This window comes from Eubalaena glacialis, chromosome 6 (assembly GCF_028564815.1).
Source record: "Eubalaena glacialis isolate mEubGla1 chromosome 6, mEubGla1.1.hap2.+ XY, whole genome shotgun sequence".
Lineage (NCBI taxonomy): Eukaryota > Metazoa > Chordata > Mammalia > Artiodactyla > Balaenidae > Eubalaena > Eubalaena glacialis.
In genome coordinates this window covers 55810690-55828573 of record NC_083721.1, presented here as the reverse complement: position 1 = coordinate 55828573, position 17884 = coordinate 55810690, and the positions used below count along the sequence as shown (strand labels likewise).

Sequence of the window (17884 nt, the reverse complement as noted above, 5' to 3'; positions counted from 1 at the left end):
TTTTTTCCAAGAGCATTTGCTCACTTCGTGACCCTGTGTCACGTTTTGGAAATTCTCAAAATAGTTCAAACTTTCTCATCATTATATTTGTTATGGTGATCTGTGATCAGTGATCTTTGACGTTGCTACAACGACTCGCTGAAGGTTCAGTTGATGATCAGCATTTTTTAGCAATGAAGTATTTTTAAATTAAGGTATGTCCTTTTTTTTTTGACATAATGCCTTTGCACATTTAATAGACTACAGTATAGTGTAAACATAACTTGTATAGGCACTGAGAAACCAGAAAACTCTTGTGGACTCGCTTTATTGCAGTGGTCTGGAATCGAATCCGCAATACTTCTGAGGTATGCCTGTAAATGGTTTAAGCTCATATGAGGTTGACATTCAAGTTAAAAAGTTTTAACCTTAATATATAATTGACTAGGAAGCAAAGAAAAGGGACCAAGAAGTGTAAACTGCGTTGCTGATCTGTAGCAGTTTAATCTCAGAAAACTTGGCTCTGTTCCAAGACTTGGAGGATTGCGACGGCAGTCAGCGCTCTTCAGCAGGGAAAGGTGAGCCGCTGGGGAAAATCGGTTCCCTGCTCCGTGACTCGGGCATCTCCCAGGGCCCCGCCCGCTGTGCAATCTTGCCACTTGGTTGGCTCTGCCTTGTCTTTGGCTGCAGGTGAAGGGCTGCTCTTCCCCAGGAAATATTATTCATCAGCTAATTTATGACTCAGTTCATCCCGCCACCACCAATTACCGACGCTGCTCTCTGCGGTAGGCTCAAAAGCTGGGACAGATTTCGTCTAAAATAGATCTTTGGCTGAGGAGCAGGTCGTGGGGGAAGCAGGCAAGAATGTCACACAAAGGCGACTCGGAAGAGAAGAGTGCACACCCAGACCAGACAACCAGTTGTTTTTTCAAAGAAGGCATATGGAATATTGGATGTGTGTGTAGGAGTGAAAAAGGAACGCCAAAATAGTAATCCACATGGATAAATGCCCATACACAGAAGAAAAAGATCTTGGTCTGATTCCAGTTTGAATGGTGTCCCTAGGGACGACTGTGGCATGCGTAAGAGAGACAACCCCTCTGCATTCCCCTTCGAATTTCAGGTGTCACACCAGGTGGGCTGGTGCCAGCGTTTGAAGACCCTCGTCTTCGCTGTTGCTTCAGCCACGGTCCTCGGCACACGCTAGCCACTCGGGAAATGTTGTTCCATATGTGACCCACTCATTTGAAGTCAGACCTTTGGGATGTGGGGAGAGGAAGACCAGTGAAGACTTTTGGGCAACACAGATCCCACTGACTTGAGCCTTCGGGGGCCACAGACAGAGGCCTGATGAACTTTGAATTAAACTCTTTAAAGTTCTAGAACTTTTCTGAATTCAGACATAAATTACAAGGCAGTTTCCATACCTAAGAGATAATCTTAATTCCTAAAGCAGATGATTTTGGAGTTAAAGAACTCCTTTAACTATCAATCCCTAAAATGGGGATTTTGATTTGGCTGTACTGAGGTAAATATTTAGCTTAAAAATTAGATTCATGGCCTTCAATACACGGGAAGTAACGCTGAAGAGTTCCAGGTAAGAATAGGTTCTTCCGGGCTTCCCTGGTGGCGCAGTGGTTGAGAATCTGCCTGCCAATGCAGGGGACACGGGTTCGAGCCCTGGTCTGGGAAGATCCCACGTGCCGCGGAGCAACTAGGCCCGTGAGCCACAACTACTGAGCCTGCGCGTCTGGAGCCCGTGCTCCGCAACAAGAGAGGCAGCGATAGTGAGAGGCCCGCGCACCGCGATGAAGAGTGGCCCCTGCTTGCTGCAACTGGAGAAAACCCTCGCACAGAAACGAAGACCCAACACAGCCAAAAATAAAAATAAAAAAAAAAAAAAAAAAAAAAAGAACAGGTTCTTCCTTTCCAAAGGCTGAGGATTAGCAAGACTCACGTGCCCGATTGAGACCCAAATTGAAACGGTGGCAGCACACATCAAAAAACAAGAATCTTCCCCAATAGTTCCTTGGAGCAAAGCATTTCTTAAGTCATTCACCCAGCCATAAAAACCTTACAGATATTCTCAGTGGAGAAGAAAAAAAGAAAGGGAAAACAGAAAACAGCTTTTGTGTATGGAGGGTGTGGAAGTGGGAAGGTGTGCTGTCTCAGCAAGATGCAAGAGCTGGGACTAAGGTAGGGAAAAGATGCATAGCCCACGGAGAAGGAAAAGAAAGTCGGGGAGTCATATTATCTGGCTCCAGGATTACCTCTCTAACCCTAAGGCCAAATGCTTAAACTGTGCTGCTTGACCTTGCGATTTCGCATATTCTCCAGACGTCATGGCAAGGTTGTAGACGATGTGCTATCTAACTGCACATCAGTCCTGGAATTAGCATAGCTGGGAGGTTCCATACCCTGGGACACACATAAAAGAAACATATGCTGCATCATGGATCGTCCCCAAAGGCTTTTATCACATTTTTGTCATTCTCAGAGATCTGAGAAATTAAAAGAATTTTATTCTTTTAAAGTAAAACAGTAACACACCCATTTTTTTAAAAGTCTTCAAAATGCAGATTATCAAGCTTCACATGAACCTATATGTAACTTCTTTCTGACAGTCTTTGATTTCCATGCCCAGCCTCATCTGTATTGTATTTCAGTGGACCATTTCTAAACCCCACTAGATTATATATCCTCAGAAGACTGTCTTGTTGGTGATTAGCGGTCCAATAGCAGGCATCCGCCGCAGATTTGCGGAACAACTGGATTGTTGTAAGAGCATGACAGCAATTTAATGGACGTGCCATATGGGTAAAGAACTCTTCTGGAGCCAAAGCAAGTGAGGTGAACTAATTTTCATGGGCTCTGAAACAGAGAAGTGGATGAAGAACTGTTTTTAAGGCGTTTTATTCTAACAACACAGTTTTGATCTTGACTGATACACAATACAGGTTTAATACAGGTGAGGCTAGGGTTGGTGTGTTAAGTACTTCATATTCTATTTACAAGAGGGGTTTAGATTTCTGAGGACTTGTCAGAGTATCACTTTTATTTTTAATTTATTGTTATAAATACCTAAGCCAAGATACAGTATGGGAGAAGTGAAACTTTAAAGTTATTTTGTAAAACTCCATCTAAACTTCTCCAGTATTTATCTCAAAGATTATATCTTGGAAGAAAAAAAATTTAATTATATCAATTTTGCTTTTCTATTAAATATATTTCAAATAGATGCTTCATATTAGATGGTAAATTATTACCTATTTTTGTATCTACTGAGTATATTTTAATTGTTTTTAATGTATTTTTTCAGTGCTTTCATATGTTTATTTCTGGAAGATATGAATTGTTATCTGTTTAATGTCTTTCATAAGCACCACAGATATGATGCCCAATACTAGGAAAAAATCAAGAAATTATACTCAAGCATATTTCTTGGAAATATTTTCATGCTGGCTTTAAAACCATTTGACTTTGGCTTCAAAACCATTTTGACTTTTAGACACTGAACTCTAAAGACCTGTTTGTATGAAATTTCCCTTTCTCCCTTTCATCCTCCATCATTCGCAAGAAACTTTCAATCCCCACATTTTCTCTTCTGACTTTGCAATACATGATCCTGAGACAAAATGACCTTTTGTGAAATTCTCTAGGGTAAGGGATCACCGAATAGATGAGCCTTAAAGTAGGAATTATCATTTTATCTCTTCCAGCAAGGGATTTCACTTTATGCTTTAATTTCTGGCCTGTTGACCCAGGATTGCAGATTTTTAAAGTCTTTGGCAACCTGCCTTCCAGAGTTCATCTAAAATTTTGTCTCTACCTCTCCCCTACAAGAACAGATTTCACTCTTAAAAGTCTGAGACAGAAAATGCAGCAGGGACAGGGTTGGAGGGAAAAGTGTAAAGGACACAGTAAGTTTATAAAAGTTTTATATAGTTATAAGTTTTAGCCCTTGGGCCTTTTTAGACATTAACTACAACAAAATCATAGAAAGCAAGACCTAAATAAATTAAATAAATAAATAACATGCTAAGGCCATTTTTCTTAAAATCTGTTTAGAAACTGTAAATTAAAAATGTCAAATACAGAGATACCCAATTTGAACAGCGTTTTCTAATTCCAAATTATCTTCACTCCAGCAGTGCTGTGGCTCATGAATTCCTTTTGCTTTGGACAAGAAACATACTTTTGGAATCGTGAGGTGATACTTAAAATGAATATTTGTGCATATCAAAATATTTGTTTTTAAAGACTATCTGAAGTATTTATACATGAAATCACACTTCTGGGATATGCATATCTGGGGTTGGGGGATGAAATGGAGGAAAATGGGTGAAATACAGATGAAGGAATCAAGGAAATGCAGGTGCTTGAGGTTGGGTGATGGGTACGTGGAGTTTAGTATACTAGCCGCTCTATCTTTGCATATATTTGAAAATTTCCGTATTTCAAAAAGCTGACAAGGTTTCCAATACATTATGATCAGCAACTTTATCTTTGTTCAATATGCATGGAAGAGAGTCAGTAGTATTAGTTTTAGCTCACTTATTGATAAGAACCATTTTATTGTTCCTTGCAAGAGATTTCATGTTCTACCCAGAAGGACAGATGTGATTGTATATGCAGGATCATAAAACCACACACATACGCATATTATCACCCTTTTTCCTAACAGAATTTATATTCCCCCAATACGTTTTATTCTCAATAATTCAAAGGAAGTGTGCTGGAGTATTAGAAAATGTAATTCATTAGGCAGACAGATTTTACAGAAAAATCTTATAGTGCTACATATACAAGTATGAGTTAGCTATGTGAACTTAACCTACCGTGAGTTTTCCACAACATCAAATCCAAACAGCTTATCCCTAAGGCGTCAGGACCCTAGTTCATTCTGAAGACGAAGTTATACTTAGCATCTCTTTTGAATACACTAACATATCAACCTTCCAGTTGGAATAAATATAATACAGTCAACAATTACCACTTAATGGGCATTTCCGTTACAGGCCCCATGCCAACATTTTCATATATATTTCCTTTTCATCCCAGTAGTGGTGTTAAGAAGTTATTATTAACCACCATCATTTAGGTAAGTGAAGTGTGATTCAAGGAGGTTAAGAAACCCAGCGGTAAATGGGTGGAGCCACACTTTGGAGCCAAGTCTGTCTGAATGCAACGGCTGTGACATAATTATACTATATATGTATTTATACACTGTGTATGCATGCGCACAATTGTGTGCCAATCCAAAGGATTTAAAAAAAAAAAAAAAAGCATATCCAAGGTTCTAAGGTTCAGGAACATCATATTCACCAAACTTGAGGCCTGAGTTTATACTACAGTCTTAACGATACTATTTCCATCCTTTTATTATAGTTCGGGGAAAGATGGTATGCTCAGGCAGGTCACACTTTCCCAAGGAGCCTCTCCTCCTGTGCAGCAGACTGAAGCATGTTTTCCTTCTTCTGTAGGGCTGATTTCTGCTCCACACGTTAGGCAAAAGCAACCAGCGCTGCTCATACAATGGTGCATCTCAGGTAAAGTTTAGGGGAGACCATCATTTGGTATTCTAAAATAGTTGAAAGGTCTTATTTGTATTAAAGTGTTTTCCCTACTGTTTTTAGCAAATATGGTATATTGAAGCCACATACACTATGGCCAGTAGTGTGAACCAAAAAAAAAAAAATTGAATAATATCTTTAAAATATTTCAAATTTTTATTAAATATTTTTTATTCAGTTTTAAGATCACAGTTAAAGTACTTTAGCATGTTATACACATGACTTACATGTGCAATTTTTAGAAATATCAAATTAAGTATAAGATTTTGAAGAAAGAAATTATATAAATGTGTATATTGACTTTTACTACACATACATCTAAGAAAGCAATAATTCTGTTGTACCATTGAGTGGAAATCATTTATTACATGGCATGTTTACACCAACTCTAAAGAGAACCAAGCCAATTTCTGAAAGCAAAAAAAATGAGCGATTCGGTCATGCTGAAAACTGTCAACAGACTTAAGACCTGGTGGTCAAATGAAGCTGTGGTTAATTTATGACAGGTAAGTAAGCAATTCAAACCTATGGGAAAAGTTCATAATCTGCTATGTGGACTCTCAGGTGATTTTTATTCCTTTTTGACAGATTCCTGAGAGCAAGACATTAGTGCTAAGGAAATGAGAAACATGTTGCCGAGCATGTGCTGAGCTCCAGATCACAAACCTCCCCCACCCCAGTTCTGCCGCTGCAAGCTGAGGCACTAAAGTGAGGTGTCAGGGGACGTGAGCACCCCCCTGGGGCCGCAAGGGGAGGTCATGGTTAGTCCACAAAACGCGTGCCTCTGTGATTTAGGTTAGAGCTTGTGAGGTAAGATGTGTGGTGCGGTGCAGTGGGGGGGGGGTGTGGAGGCATGGAATTAGGTCCTTGCTCCTCGGTAACCAGTTCTGGCCCAAGTTATTAGAAAATCTTTGGAAAGAGTAGTAATGTTCACAATAACTAATTCTGTGCATAAAGATCAATTTAAGGGCAGGATCAATTTTGACCACTGACTGCAACAAGAAAGCAGTGGCCACCGAACTTCTAAGGACAAGGTTTCCTCTTTTCAATTATTAGTATAAATCATACCACCAGAAATAAACTTTGGCCAGGAGAGGAAACTTTTTTGTATGTGTGAAGAAAATGTATATTTATATTTTTAAGGAAAGCGTAGCACAAACCGATGGAGGCGTATGAGGGGAATCAAAGGTACTTGTCTTGTTGTTCACTCTTTTGCTGCTTCTTTTTCTAAAACGTAAGATAATGTCCCCAGTGAAAAGGACAAGGTCATTTAATACGGGGTATAATAAACTTTGCTATCACTTCCAAACTATATAAAAGCTAAGCAGTCCATCAAACCCTGAATACTTCACCAGACGTATCTGCTAAGATGAACTGAACAACTGTTTCTTTTTGTATTTTAAGTATGATGTTAGTCAATCTAAATAAGATAACTGTAAAAAAAAAAAAAAATCCCCAAACTCAAATAAACACAAAATCCAAATCTAATTCTTTGGGAATGCTTGTATAAATAAAAGCAACACCTAATTAACAATTAGTACACTCTTTATAAGGTGCAAAACAAGATCCTATGTGGGGAAAGCTAAATTTTAATTCCCACCTAGCAGTCACTCTGAATACTTTATAGGTCAAATGTAATAAGAGCATTTGCTTCTACTGCCCATTTTCAGCAATACATAGTTCTCTCTGGAGAAGGTGGTTTGGGAAGTCAAAACACTGCGGCGGAAAATAGTGGCACTGAAGGTAGAAGCAAAAAAAGACAAACCTTTGAAACAGGACTTACTGAAATTAACCGTTAAAGCCGAGGTAGCCCATTAGGATTGGCCTTATCTGAGGGCTCTGTGGAGCAGTGCAATCAAAGGTGAGCCTCCTCACAGCATCACGTACACCCCGACTTCCCCTTCACAAGTGATGACTCCAGGCCTTGCACGACTTCCTTCCTCTTCCCCCATGAAGCGGCGATGCTTCCCCTTGGTTGTATGGATGCTGGCCTCCAGCCTCCAGCCGCTGGTCTCCAGAACACTTAGGATTCATACAGTAGTTTAGCAGGCAGCATGGTCCCACTGCTTCACATTAATGCCAAATGCCAAACTTGGAACAGAGTTACTTGATATTCCCCATCCCTCCCCCGGAACTGTATAAACAAAACATGTCATTCAGTTTTCAGCTTACTCCTAGTGCTGTATCGATTTATAATTTGCTTGAGATTTTACATAGGTGCAAACATTTCCAGAGGATAAGCCAAGGACTACAGAGTGCAAACAAAATTTTCTATGACTCAGGCAGAGTGGCATCTGACTTGATAAGAGAGTGACGGGGATTACACAAGTTGGATCCTAAATAACCAGACCAGTTCAGATGCTCCTTTTTGTTCATAGTGTTCCATCACTTTTTTTCTCTGCAGCAGTTTTAATGGCAGGAACTATAATAACAGTGATAACGTGGGAATGAGTTCAGCATGGCTTTGAGGGGGCACTGGTAGAAAGCTCATCTGACGGAATTAAATAAATATATTTTCGGGGCGGGGGGGAAGACTGTCAGAATTACAACGGTAATGATATATCCTTTAAAAAAGAGGGCTTTAAAGAATTCACCATTTTGATCTAAAATCTGGGAACTAACCTAGTTTGGGGATAAGAACCTGTGTCTTCAAAGTGGCTGTGGGACCTTTTTCCTTTTCCTGGCCTCATTACAGTTATCCAAACAAATAAACACTTAAGAAGGGTGTCTTACAGTATTTTCTCTCTTTCACTCAGCTTCTTAGAGCTGCAGCTTCAGTAACTATAATATACTCTACACACTTCAAAATTACATAGGAAAATACCCAGAACAACTAAATAAATAAAAGGCTAAAGAAAACTGGAACAGTACTGTGTCTCCATCTGAGACTACATCATCCACTTCCAGCAACACAGAGAAGGGCTAGGACAATTTTTTTCAAAAGATTTATATACAGGTTTGAATCCAGAAATTAAGGTTAAAAGCATAAATATTGATAATTTCAACTAGATTCAGAATGGTTTCAGAAAGATATGATACAACAATTTAGAATAAAACAAAAGCAGAAGAGCATCATATTTTGGTTTGCTTGAGATATACATAAGGTGCAACAACTTTTTCTCTTGAGGATGCTTGTGGGACAAATGTTAGTGTAGATGGTGTTTGCTGGCAGATTAAGGTACACACCATAGCAATATGATTTTCCAAAATAAAAAAGAATGAGAGAAGTGAAATGAAAATGATAAATGGGGGAGGGTACTACATGTTGGTCTGCAATATTTGTGCTAACAAATGTTGTTACCTGAAAATACCAACACCCCTCTCCAGTGGATTCAGGGCATAAGAAAAGCACTATTTTTGAAATCAAGACTTTACTCAGAGAAATGACAAGGCGAGTGTCTAAAAGACTATAAAGCTTTGCAGGATTTCTGCTACTCTCAGTGCCTAACCGCTTAAAAATTAAGCATTTCTACAAAAAGGTGTTTTTTTGTTTTTGTTTTTTTTCTAAAGTATCTGAAAACAGTCATATCCAGTAGGTTGCCCTCCACCCCTACCCCTGCCTAAGGGAAAAGCCACTGAAGTTTAGGAAAAGCAGATCAAGTAAGATATATTAATCACATAGAAAAAAGTCATCTTCTGTTTTGCTTCTTTTTAAAAAAGGTCCCATGAATATACAGCACTCTCTTAAGGAACTCTAGTGAAATGTAATCAGAGGACTGGAGGAGAGGGCTCTGGCAAAAATAGATCTATTCTAACATGTTCTAGAGAATAACAAGTTAGTACCATTGTCAAGGTGCATGTTCTGCACCAAACAATTTTTGTTGTTGATTTTTTTTTTTTTTGGGATTTTAGCTAATTATAATTTTTAAATCACTGCTAGCAAGTGGTCCAGAAACTCCAACAGCCACCAACACTGGGACCCAGCAATTTTCAAACATTAACTTTGTGTTTCGAAATTTAGAAAATATTAATACAACAGCATCATAGTAAAAATCTCATGCTAAAATCTGGGGTTGCTCACCTGATTTATTTCTATGTGAATGGGGCTAAGCTTCTGCCTCTGATTAACCTTGCTTACTAATTCCTTCTTCCTCCATGCCCACAAGGAATATGCATTTTTGAGGACACCACTCCAATGCCCTGATGCCCTCTTTACCTGCTTTGAAAAAAAAGCCCAAATCTCTCTATTCTTTTTCAATTCTGTTAGTATGTTGTACATATTTTCCAGCACCGAAACTGAAGTAATATCTACAACCGTGAAAAGCTAAACCTAGTCAGTACTAATAGAGGCATTTTTTGTATGGCTATTAGGTCAAATTACGATTAGAAAAAAAATCATCATTACAATTCAGTCAAGTATAAATAAGAAAGCTAGATAAAACCTTGTAAACTGTCACCATTTAGAGATCTAATTCAAAAGCTTCAAACTTGAACTAACACTATCAAAATTCCGCCAGTTTGAAAACCAGTAAAAATTATTGCTGGAATCCAATAATTAAAATTTGGTAGTTTGTGCTGTGATGCAAGAGTGGGGAAATACTTTGTGCTATGGAACAAATACCCTGTAAAATCTGTAGCCGCCGACTAATTTTGATTTATCACTTTGCATCTGTTGCTAAGAAACAAGATACTGTGAACGTCAGGTGGTGGAGTCAATATGTTGAATGTTCTAAGCCAGTTTATCCACTTGCACTGGCATATGTATGGTTGGTTTTATGTTCAAAAGCAACAAAACATGAAAAGGAAACAGGAAACTTGCAGGTGGATCTATAACTGCGAGTCCCACTCTGGTCAGGCACACCTCCCTCATCATTTACTCAATACCTCCATAACCACAAAAACTCAAAATGGCTCTAAAAACCTGCAGTGCCAATTAGGCTGTGCATAGCAATTGCTACCCGTCCAGTCTGTCTGGGATGGATGTAAAAGGTCTGTAGCTCAAAGTCCACACGAAGTGAGTGTGTCTTCAATGTGTTCTGAATAGTGAAGTAATACTAAGGTCACTTCTGAATAATATTTTTCTTTTTTTGTCTGTATGAACGATCCATTGGTCACTCAGACCCCTGTGTAAAAATAAAAGAATCCTCAAGGCATCAAAACATCAGTAATCTGTAATCTGCTGGACTCTTCCCCTGTCTGGGAAAATATTTGCCACAATTTGCCCCAAGCAAATTCTTCTTGGTCGCTCAAGGCTAAGAAAAAAATTCTGCTTGTAAGAACTGTAATTTTTCTTCTTCTCTCTCTTTCTCTTTTTGCCAGCAAACTACCACTCTGGTGGCAAATATAAAAGTGCAGAATATATGGACCACGAGGCCGAGCATACACCGCTAACAATGGTACATCTGCCTGCCCGTGCTGCTTGGGAGTCTCTGGAACAGGCTTTTTAATATTATTCTACAATATAAATGTAGGTATAACCTATTATATAAACCATCTTAGAACATAAATCTCCATGTACAAAAAAGACTAAGAATATCTAATAATAACTAGTGCAGTGTGTCAGTTTTTTTTTTTTTGTTTTTTGTTTTTGTTTTGAAAGAATAACTAGGTAATATACGAAACTAGTTTCACACTCTCTGGTTGGTAAAAGAGATGCTGGATGAGCTACAGTAAAGGCAGCCTTTTACCAAGTTACCACCTATTACCATCAAAAGCCTTCAATAGAAAGCAAAGCTCTAGGATCATCCCGTTCCTGCTCATTATCAGACAGATAACATCACCCTCAAAGACTCTGGGTGCTGAAAGAACAAACTGGCCCAGGGTGCCAACTTCTGCTTCAAGTGAATTTGGGCCGTGTAGGGCAACAAGCACTTGTTTGCAGTCTATATTTTCCACCACATGGACTCACTAGCATCTCTCAGTAAAGACAAGGCTAGGGTAGTAGGTAAAGCACAATGTTTTACAATTAAAGGGCGCTTCACTGGTCAGCGCAAGAAATAAGTACAGGAGCCTGTGGCATTTCTTTTGGCTGTCCATCATGGGTGAGCGGAGTTGATCTCTGACCTCTGTAAAAATAAGAGGAAGAAAAAGAGAGAAATCACTTATTGAGAGTACATTATCAGAAATAGGAGAGGATGATGAATGACCAACAAACGCTTTCCAATATATCTTGTTTAATAGCCACTACTGACTTACTACTTACACCGTTTAACTAAAACTGTTTTTATTCTTAAAGCTTCTCTATTTTTCTTTTTTAAGGATTTCTTATCTCAGTTCCTCTCCTACAACTCAACAACATACTCTGCCCCCAAACAACCACCTCCATTATGTAGAGACAAAACCTGAAGCACCAACAGATTTGGGGAAATTCCCAGGAAGTGGAAAACTTTCAGTCAAGGGCTATGGTTCTAGGATGACAATTTTCCTCTGGATCTACTTATATTAAAAAAATGACACATTCCTTTCCTTGACTTGCCCAAGGGGAAGTAGACTCTCCTATACTAACCGATAACCTTCAGGCTCATTTCTTGAGATATATAATAATAAGCCCGATTTCAAAACTTAAGGCCAATAAAAGGGATGGTCTCTGAAGACAGAGGTAAACTGTGACTTAAAAAATGAATGAAAAGAAAACACTGAAACCCCCCTAACGAAAGAGAAGTCTCAAAGGAATATGGAGGGAGAATGCATAGGGAAGAAGGCAAGTACCGACTCTGAATTTTAGTGTGTGAGAAAATCCAATCAACTTGGGCCAAAATCAACACATATGGAGAAAGAACTCTAGACAAGACTTAAAAAAATTCATGGAAATTCTTATCATTTGGATTGGATCTACATCAAACAGATGTAGATCAGACAGTTATTATTCATTCAGCTTGTTGTTTAATGAGTAGGAAGAAAAATACGATTTACTTCATGGTTATAAGAAAATTTCTTGGTACTTGCTATAGAGCTTCTCGTTCTAAAAAGATAGGATTGGGCACCTCCTTGACATTTCCTAATAGGTTTCCCAAGCCTCAACAATGCATACTCACTGCTCTGGCCTACGATGGTCTGCAGTGCACAGCACTGTGCTGAAAATATGGGATAGAGCAGCAGTGTTTTCACTGGTTTGACCGTTTCAATACAGTATCTTCTTCAGATTACGTGAAATAAAAGGAGATATTTTAAAATTCAAATTGTATCTCTCCATAACTATATTCAATTTTCTTTTTCTTGATGAACAAAAAAGAAAATTAATACAGATAGATTACATTTGGGGATTTCAGAATCCAATGATCACTTAGCTTAAGATATTAGGAGTTTAGAAAAACAAAACGTGTTATAATCAAGCCTCTGGATTAATCTGTTTATTTATGTGGGAATGCTGTAAGAACCAACTCTTCAATATGTTCAACTCTTTGTTCAAGAAAGATGAAATTAAAATGCTGTTTTTTACTTTTATGATTGAATATTACAAAAGCGAAAAAAAAATTTAACAAGTATTGGAAAAGGAAACATACAAAGAAAAAAAAGTGAAAGATGAAAAGTACAATGCCAAAAAAAAAAAAAGAGCAAGCAAGAGGGAGAGAGAGAAATTGGGGTGAAAGCCCAGCTTACTCAGTGGAAAAAGAAAAGGAGGTAGGAGCATGACGTGGCTGCCACGAAGTGATGGTTCCAGCTCCCAGGGGAAGGTCAGGTGAGATTCCCCATGAGTCTCTACGACATGACAGATGCTTGCTTAAGTGGCACGCTACAGCAAAGGCAAAGACAATGAAGTTCAAAGACTTGGATTCAGATCTTGACTCAAGTTTAGTTGTGTGCTCTTAGCAAGTTAATTAACCGCCTGTACCATCACTAAAATGGAACTAAAAAGACGCACCTGGCAGAGCTGATTTTAAGAATAAATGTAATGAGCTTCCATCCTTATAAAACTCCTAGTAAATAAACAGGCTCTCAACAAAGGTGAATTCCAATTTCCTACTTCCTGCATTCTGTAAAACTGCTTTTCTATGTTGGGTTTCTGAACCCAATATTAAGATTTCTTGTGGCAAGAATGCAGGTAATATATGTTTACCCCTAACTCTGTCGACCACCCTCTAAATTATGAACTAGGTGATGCCTAAGCAATAATTAATTGATGTGCAACCCAGGTACAATTACGTTAAGCCTGCAGGTGGAGGGACGGCTGGGAGCTCTGCTTTAACAGGTTAACCGCTGAAGTTACAACTAAGATTCTCCAAGGCTGTCTGTCTAGATAGTAAGAACACTAACCATTTGTGAGGTTGATAGTAAAATTCTAATAGGCAATATTTTTTCTTGCTAATGGGAGGTGTAAAAAAAAAAAGAACCTTTACTCACACCATTTTTTCTATGCCTGCTAGCTAACTTAGGCAGTCATTCTCAAGAACACCTCATTTATTCATTTACCCATTCATTTGTTTATTCGTCCATTGTGTAACAGGACCTAAGGAAGCTGTGTACATGAAGAATAAAACCAGTGCTTTGCTTTCAAAGCGTACTGGAAGGAGACAGATGCATCAACAAATAACTACAACCCAGTGTGGCAGCTGGTCTAAGAGAGGTGTGCACAGAGAGCGTGCAGGACTTCGGGAGGAAGACTGAGAGAAGAGGACAAAAGATAGACAGGCTGTTCACCCGAGAGGAGGACGCACAAAGGCAAGAAGCGGGCTTATCTGAACGGGGGTAAGCGATTCCACGTGACCGCAGGACAGAGAGGAAGGTGGTGGTGACATTGGAAAGGCTTGCTGCCGCTTTCTGCTGCTGCAGTTGGAAGTCACTGGGGCGGGGGTGGCTGGTTAACAGAGCAGAGGTGTCACCAGTCATGCTCAGAAGGGGACGCTGGCAGCAGCAAAGGTGACTGTGTGGTAGCCCTTCCTGAGCCCTGGATTATGACCCCCCTCTGAATTCTTACATAACCTCTTATTCCCACAATTTATGGGGGCACTTAATAACACTCAGGCATATTTTTAATTCTTTTTGCATGCGTTATGAGTTTGTCCTCTGTGCTCGACTGTAAAACTCCACGAGTGGAGAAGTGTCTGTGCATTATCTCCCTCAGAGACCTGAGCAGATTTTAACAGTGTCTGTCGCCGTTCACTTGCTATTAGGCACTTGCAGTGTACACATGAAAAGGAATTTGACTTCTTGGAAACATCTAGAGGCTATTTGTGAGGAAGCACTAGAACTGCAATATGACAGGTAAACAGCAAGAGGCAAACAAAGCTTCCACTGGGGTCTCCTAAACCTGGATGTGAAGGAGAATGGAGCCTGACAGATGGGTAGACACGTTGGGGTAGATTTCAAGCTCTGTTGGACTGAAGACTGAAAACCTAAGAAAGAACTCATCTGTGGGTAATCCACCTTGAATAAAAACAAGAAATACCTGAATTTACAAAAGGCTTTTTTATCTTCCCAAAGGATCCATTAAGTAGCAGAACACCGAATTATATACTTAGGACTTAATATACTTTCTGTGGGGCTTCACTGAGTTCAAAAGGCTTTCATATCTGGTCTCATCTGATCCTTACAACTTTGTGATTCTTTGGGGATATCGTTATGCTAAACAGAAGATGAGAAAACTGAGGCCCAGAGAAATAAATGACTTTTTAACAAACACAGAGAGCTGAAGAAAAATCCAGGCCTTCTGCCTTCCATGAGTCAGATGCTGAGATGCTCTTTTTCCTGAACCACACTGTTTTCTTCCGCTAGTACCACCAACGCCATCCTCAATGGGGGTGTTACCATGTGCCAGTACTAGGACACCAGATTTATTCTATATAACATCTCTATGAAATGAGAACCACTTACAGCCATAGTATAAAAGAAAAAACAGAGGATAGAGAAGTGAATGATCTTGCTCAAGGCCTTACAGTTTTCAGGTGACAGAGGTAGGACTCAAACTCAGGTCTGAGACCTGACTCTAAAGCTTTAATGATTAGATAATATTGCTTCTCTGCTCTCTCAGGCTTTTTCAGAAATGAAGCTTAATCACAGAATAATACTATGTTCGAAGTAAAATACTTGGTGGGCAATACTCCCTTATATTTTCCCACACTGCTAAATAGTATATATACTTTTGTTAAAACCTCGTAAACAAAAGTCTCCCGAACCCCAATCATTGTGAAAAATATCACAAATCACATCAGAAAGGATGATTTGGGCTTCCATATCACTGTCTCCACCCGTGTTCCATGAAAGGGGGTGAAGTTGAACAGGATCCCCAGAACCCAGGGCAGCGAGGTTTCCCACTGCTAACCTATGCACATTTTCCATGGCGGCCACTTCGGCCAGTGCAGCGAGGCTGAAGAACGCAGACACGGCTGGCATCTCCGGGGTGCTGCTCCGCGTCTCCGTGGCCTCCCGGTTGTGTGAGCATTCGTCATTGCAGCCTGTCTCGGTCACCTTAGCAAGACTCCTCTGCAGTTGTTCCTTTGGTTTGTCATCTGTAACGAAAGGGAAATTCATCACGAGAGGATCGCTCTGTCCTCTCCAGAGAAGGGACACAGAGAAAACTCAGTGTCAGACAATGTGAAATGAGCTAATATGCTTTACTGTTCACTTCTGTCAGCCACCGAATATTAAGACTTTTACAGAATCTCTTCTTCCACGGGAATAAAACTCTTTTACTAAGCTCAACTGCAACCATGGGCCGCACCATGCCCTGAAGCTGAGTGGAGGCACTGTGTTTTATCCAAGAACAAAGCATAGGTCAGTCTTAGAGAAAAAGGGAAAAATGGACCGTGGCCAAAATAAAACCCAAGGGACTTCTGCAGAGGGGCCAGTGGATGTTGTAAAATGGCCCTTAAAAACTCAACTGACCAAACATTCCTGATGAAGCCACAGCATGCCCTCCTATGCACCTTGGGCATTCAGTATGCTGTGTTACCAACACTTAGGATGGCCTAAACTAATCCCAATGAGATTAATCAGTTCCAATGAGATCCTAAACTGTTATTTTTGTTCTGAAGACCTACTGAAAGGAAGCAAAGGGCCCTCTGGTATTTATGAAGAGGTGGCTGAAATGCTATGCCAATACATTTGTTGGAAATAAGTACACTTTATACAGCCATTAGAGAGGAAGAGGAGTAATCTTTACCATGGTTTTTTATAATAAAACATTTTAACTACAGAAAGTAATTGATAAAGGCTGTAAATGTCATATATTAGAACATGAAGTGCTATATGCTTTTCTACATAAAAGGGAATATTTTCTAAAATCTTTCACTCTTCCTACAAGCAAAAATGAGGCTGTAACAATTTATACAACGTGAAAATCACAGAGCAGAATCCAGGGTGGAAAGGGAAGGAGAGAGGAGCCCTCTGGACTAAATATCATGAAAACTACATTCTGGTCCTCATCCTACTTAGTGGTTCGATGTGTTATGAAACAAAATTCCACCTCTTTGAGTTTCACCTCGTATATGACAGTAAAATTGGGGGTCTTTAATATACTTTAAGGTTTAACAATCTACATATGCAAAACACAAGTGCACAAAATTCACTAAGTGACTTCTATCTCAGCATACAATTAGTCTACCAACTAGATTAACCTAAATCAGTTATTTATAAATATTCTCAAAAAGCATTCATTTAAACATTTTTTTTTGCTATTTATAGAAGTCATTATGGACCTTTGACCTTTTTCTGGAAACTGGGTTAGGGTAAGGGAGGGGAACACCTCCTTCAAGGCTGATAGAATGAGATGCTAGAGGCACTGAAAGGCAGAAAGGCAGCAGCTAAGCCCACTAATGCTTAGTTGGTGTACCACCCCCTAGATATGAGGGGGGGATGCTCAGTGTCACTCGCTTAAGCCGGGCCCCTCAGGCAATTCCACAGAGGCCACCAGGAACAGTAAACAGACCACAGGCCAAGACTGAAACGGAGAAATTCACTGTAAGTTAATATTTGGTTAAGGATTAGCCCAGAGAATCAAGAAATCCAGAAGCATTCGCAGGCTCCCTTAGTGGTCTGAATCAGCTGTATAGGAAATGCTGGATGCTTTCTTTCTCAGCTTTCTTAATTCATTGGTTTAAACACCTGATGATCTGGCTTGTAATGACCTAAAAAGTGAGCCAGGGACAAAGACTCATCCAGTATTTTTAAAAGTCTCGGATCTTTGGGAATTTACTTAAGACTGTTTTTGTGCATGCTGAGAAAGAGAACGTAGCTGACAGTCCTAAAAGCTACCTTTCCTTCCTAGGAATTCTGGATATGCTCTTGGGAAAAGAGCTATGATTTTAAAACATGGACTAAAACATGTATGTTTAGAACGCTGTAGGAAACCAGTTCTCAAGGAGATCCAGAGAGAGAAAATGTTACTGTGACCAGACTGACAGAACAGACCCATTTTTCAGTGAGGACCCACAGTTGGATTATAGTCATTTTCTGGC

At 39.5% G+C, this 17884-nt stretch overlaps 1 protein-coding gene across 7 annotated transcripts in view; it reads right to left on the bottom strand.

The window, feature by feature from the left end:
* Nucleotides 1–5758: 5758 nt before the first annotated feature.
* Nucleotides 5759–17884, bottom strand: part of BBX (BBX high mobility group box domain containing) — a 279825-nt gene continuing 267699 nt past the window's right edge. For all 7 annotated transcript variants that reach the window (XM_061194151.1, XM_061194153.1, XM_061194152.1 and 4 more), the window contains 2 exons: nt 15751–15937; nt 5759–11557 (listed from right to left, as the gene is read on the bottom strand). In XM_061194151.1, the coding sequence (XP_061050134.1) occupies nt 11470–11557; nt 15751–15937 (275 nt within the window). In that variant the 3' untranslated portion in view covers nt 5759–11469. The remainder of the gene's footprint in view (nt 11558–15750; nt 15938–17884) is intronic.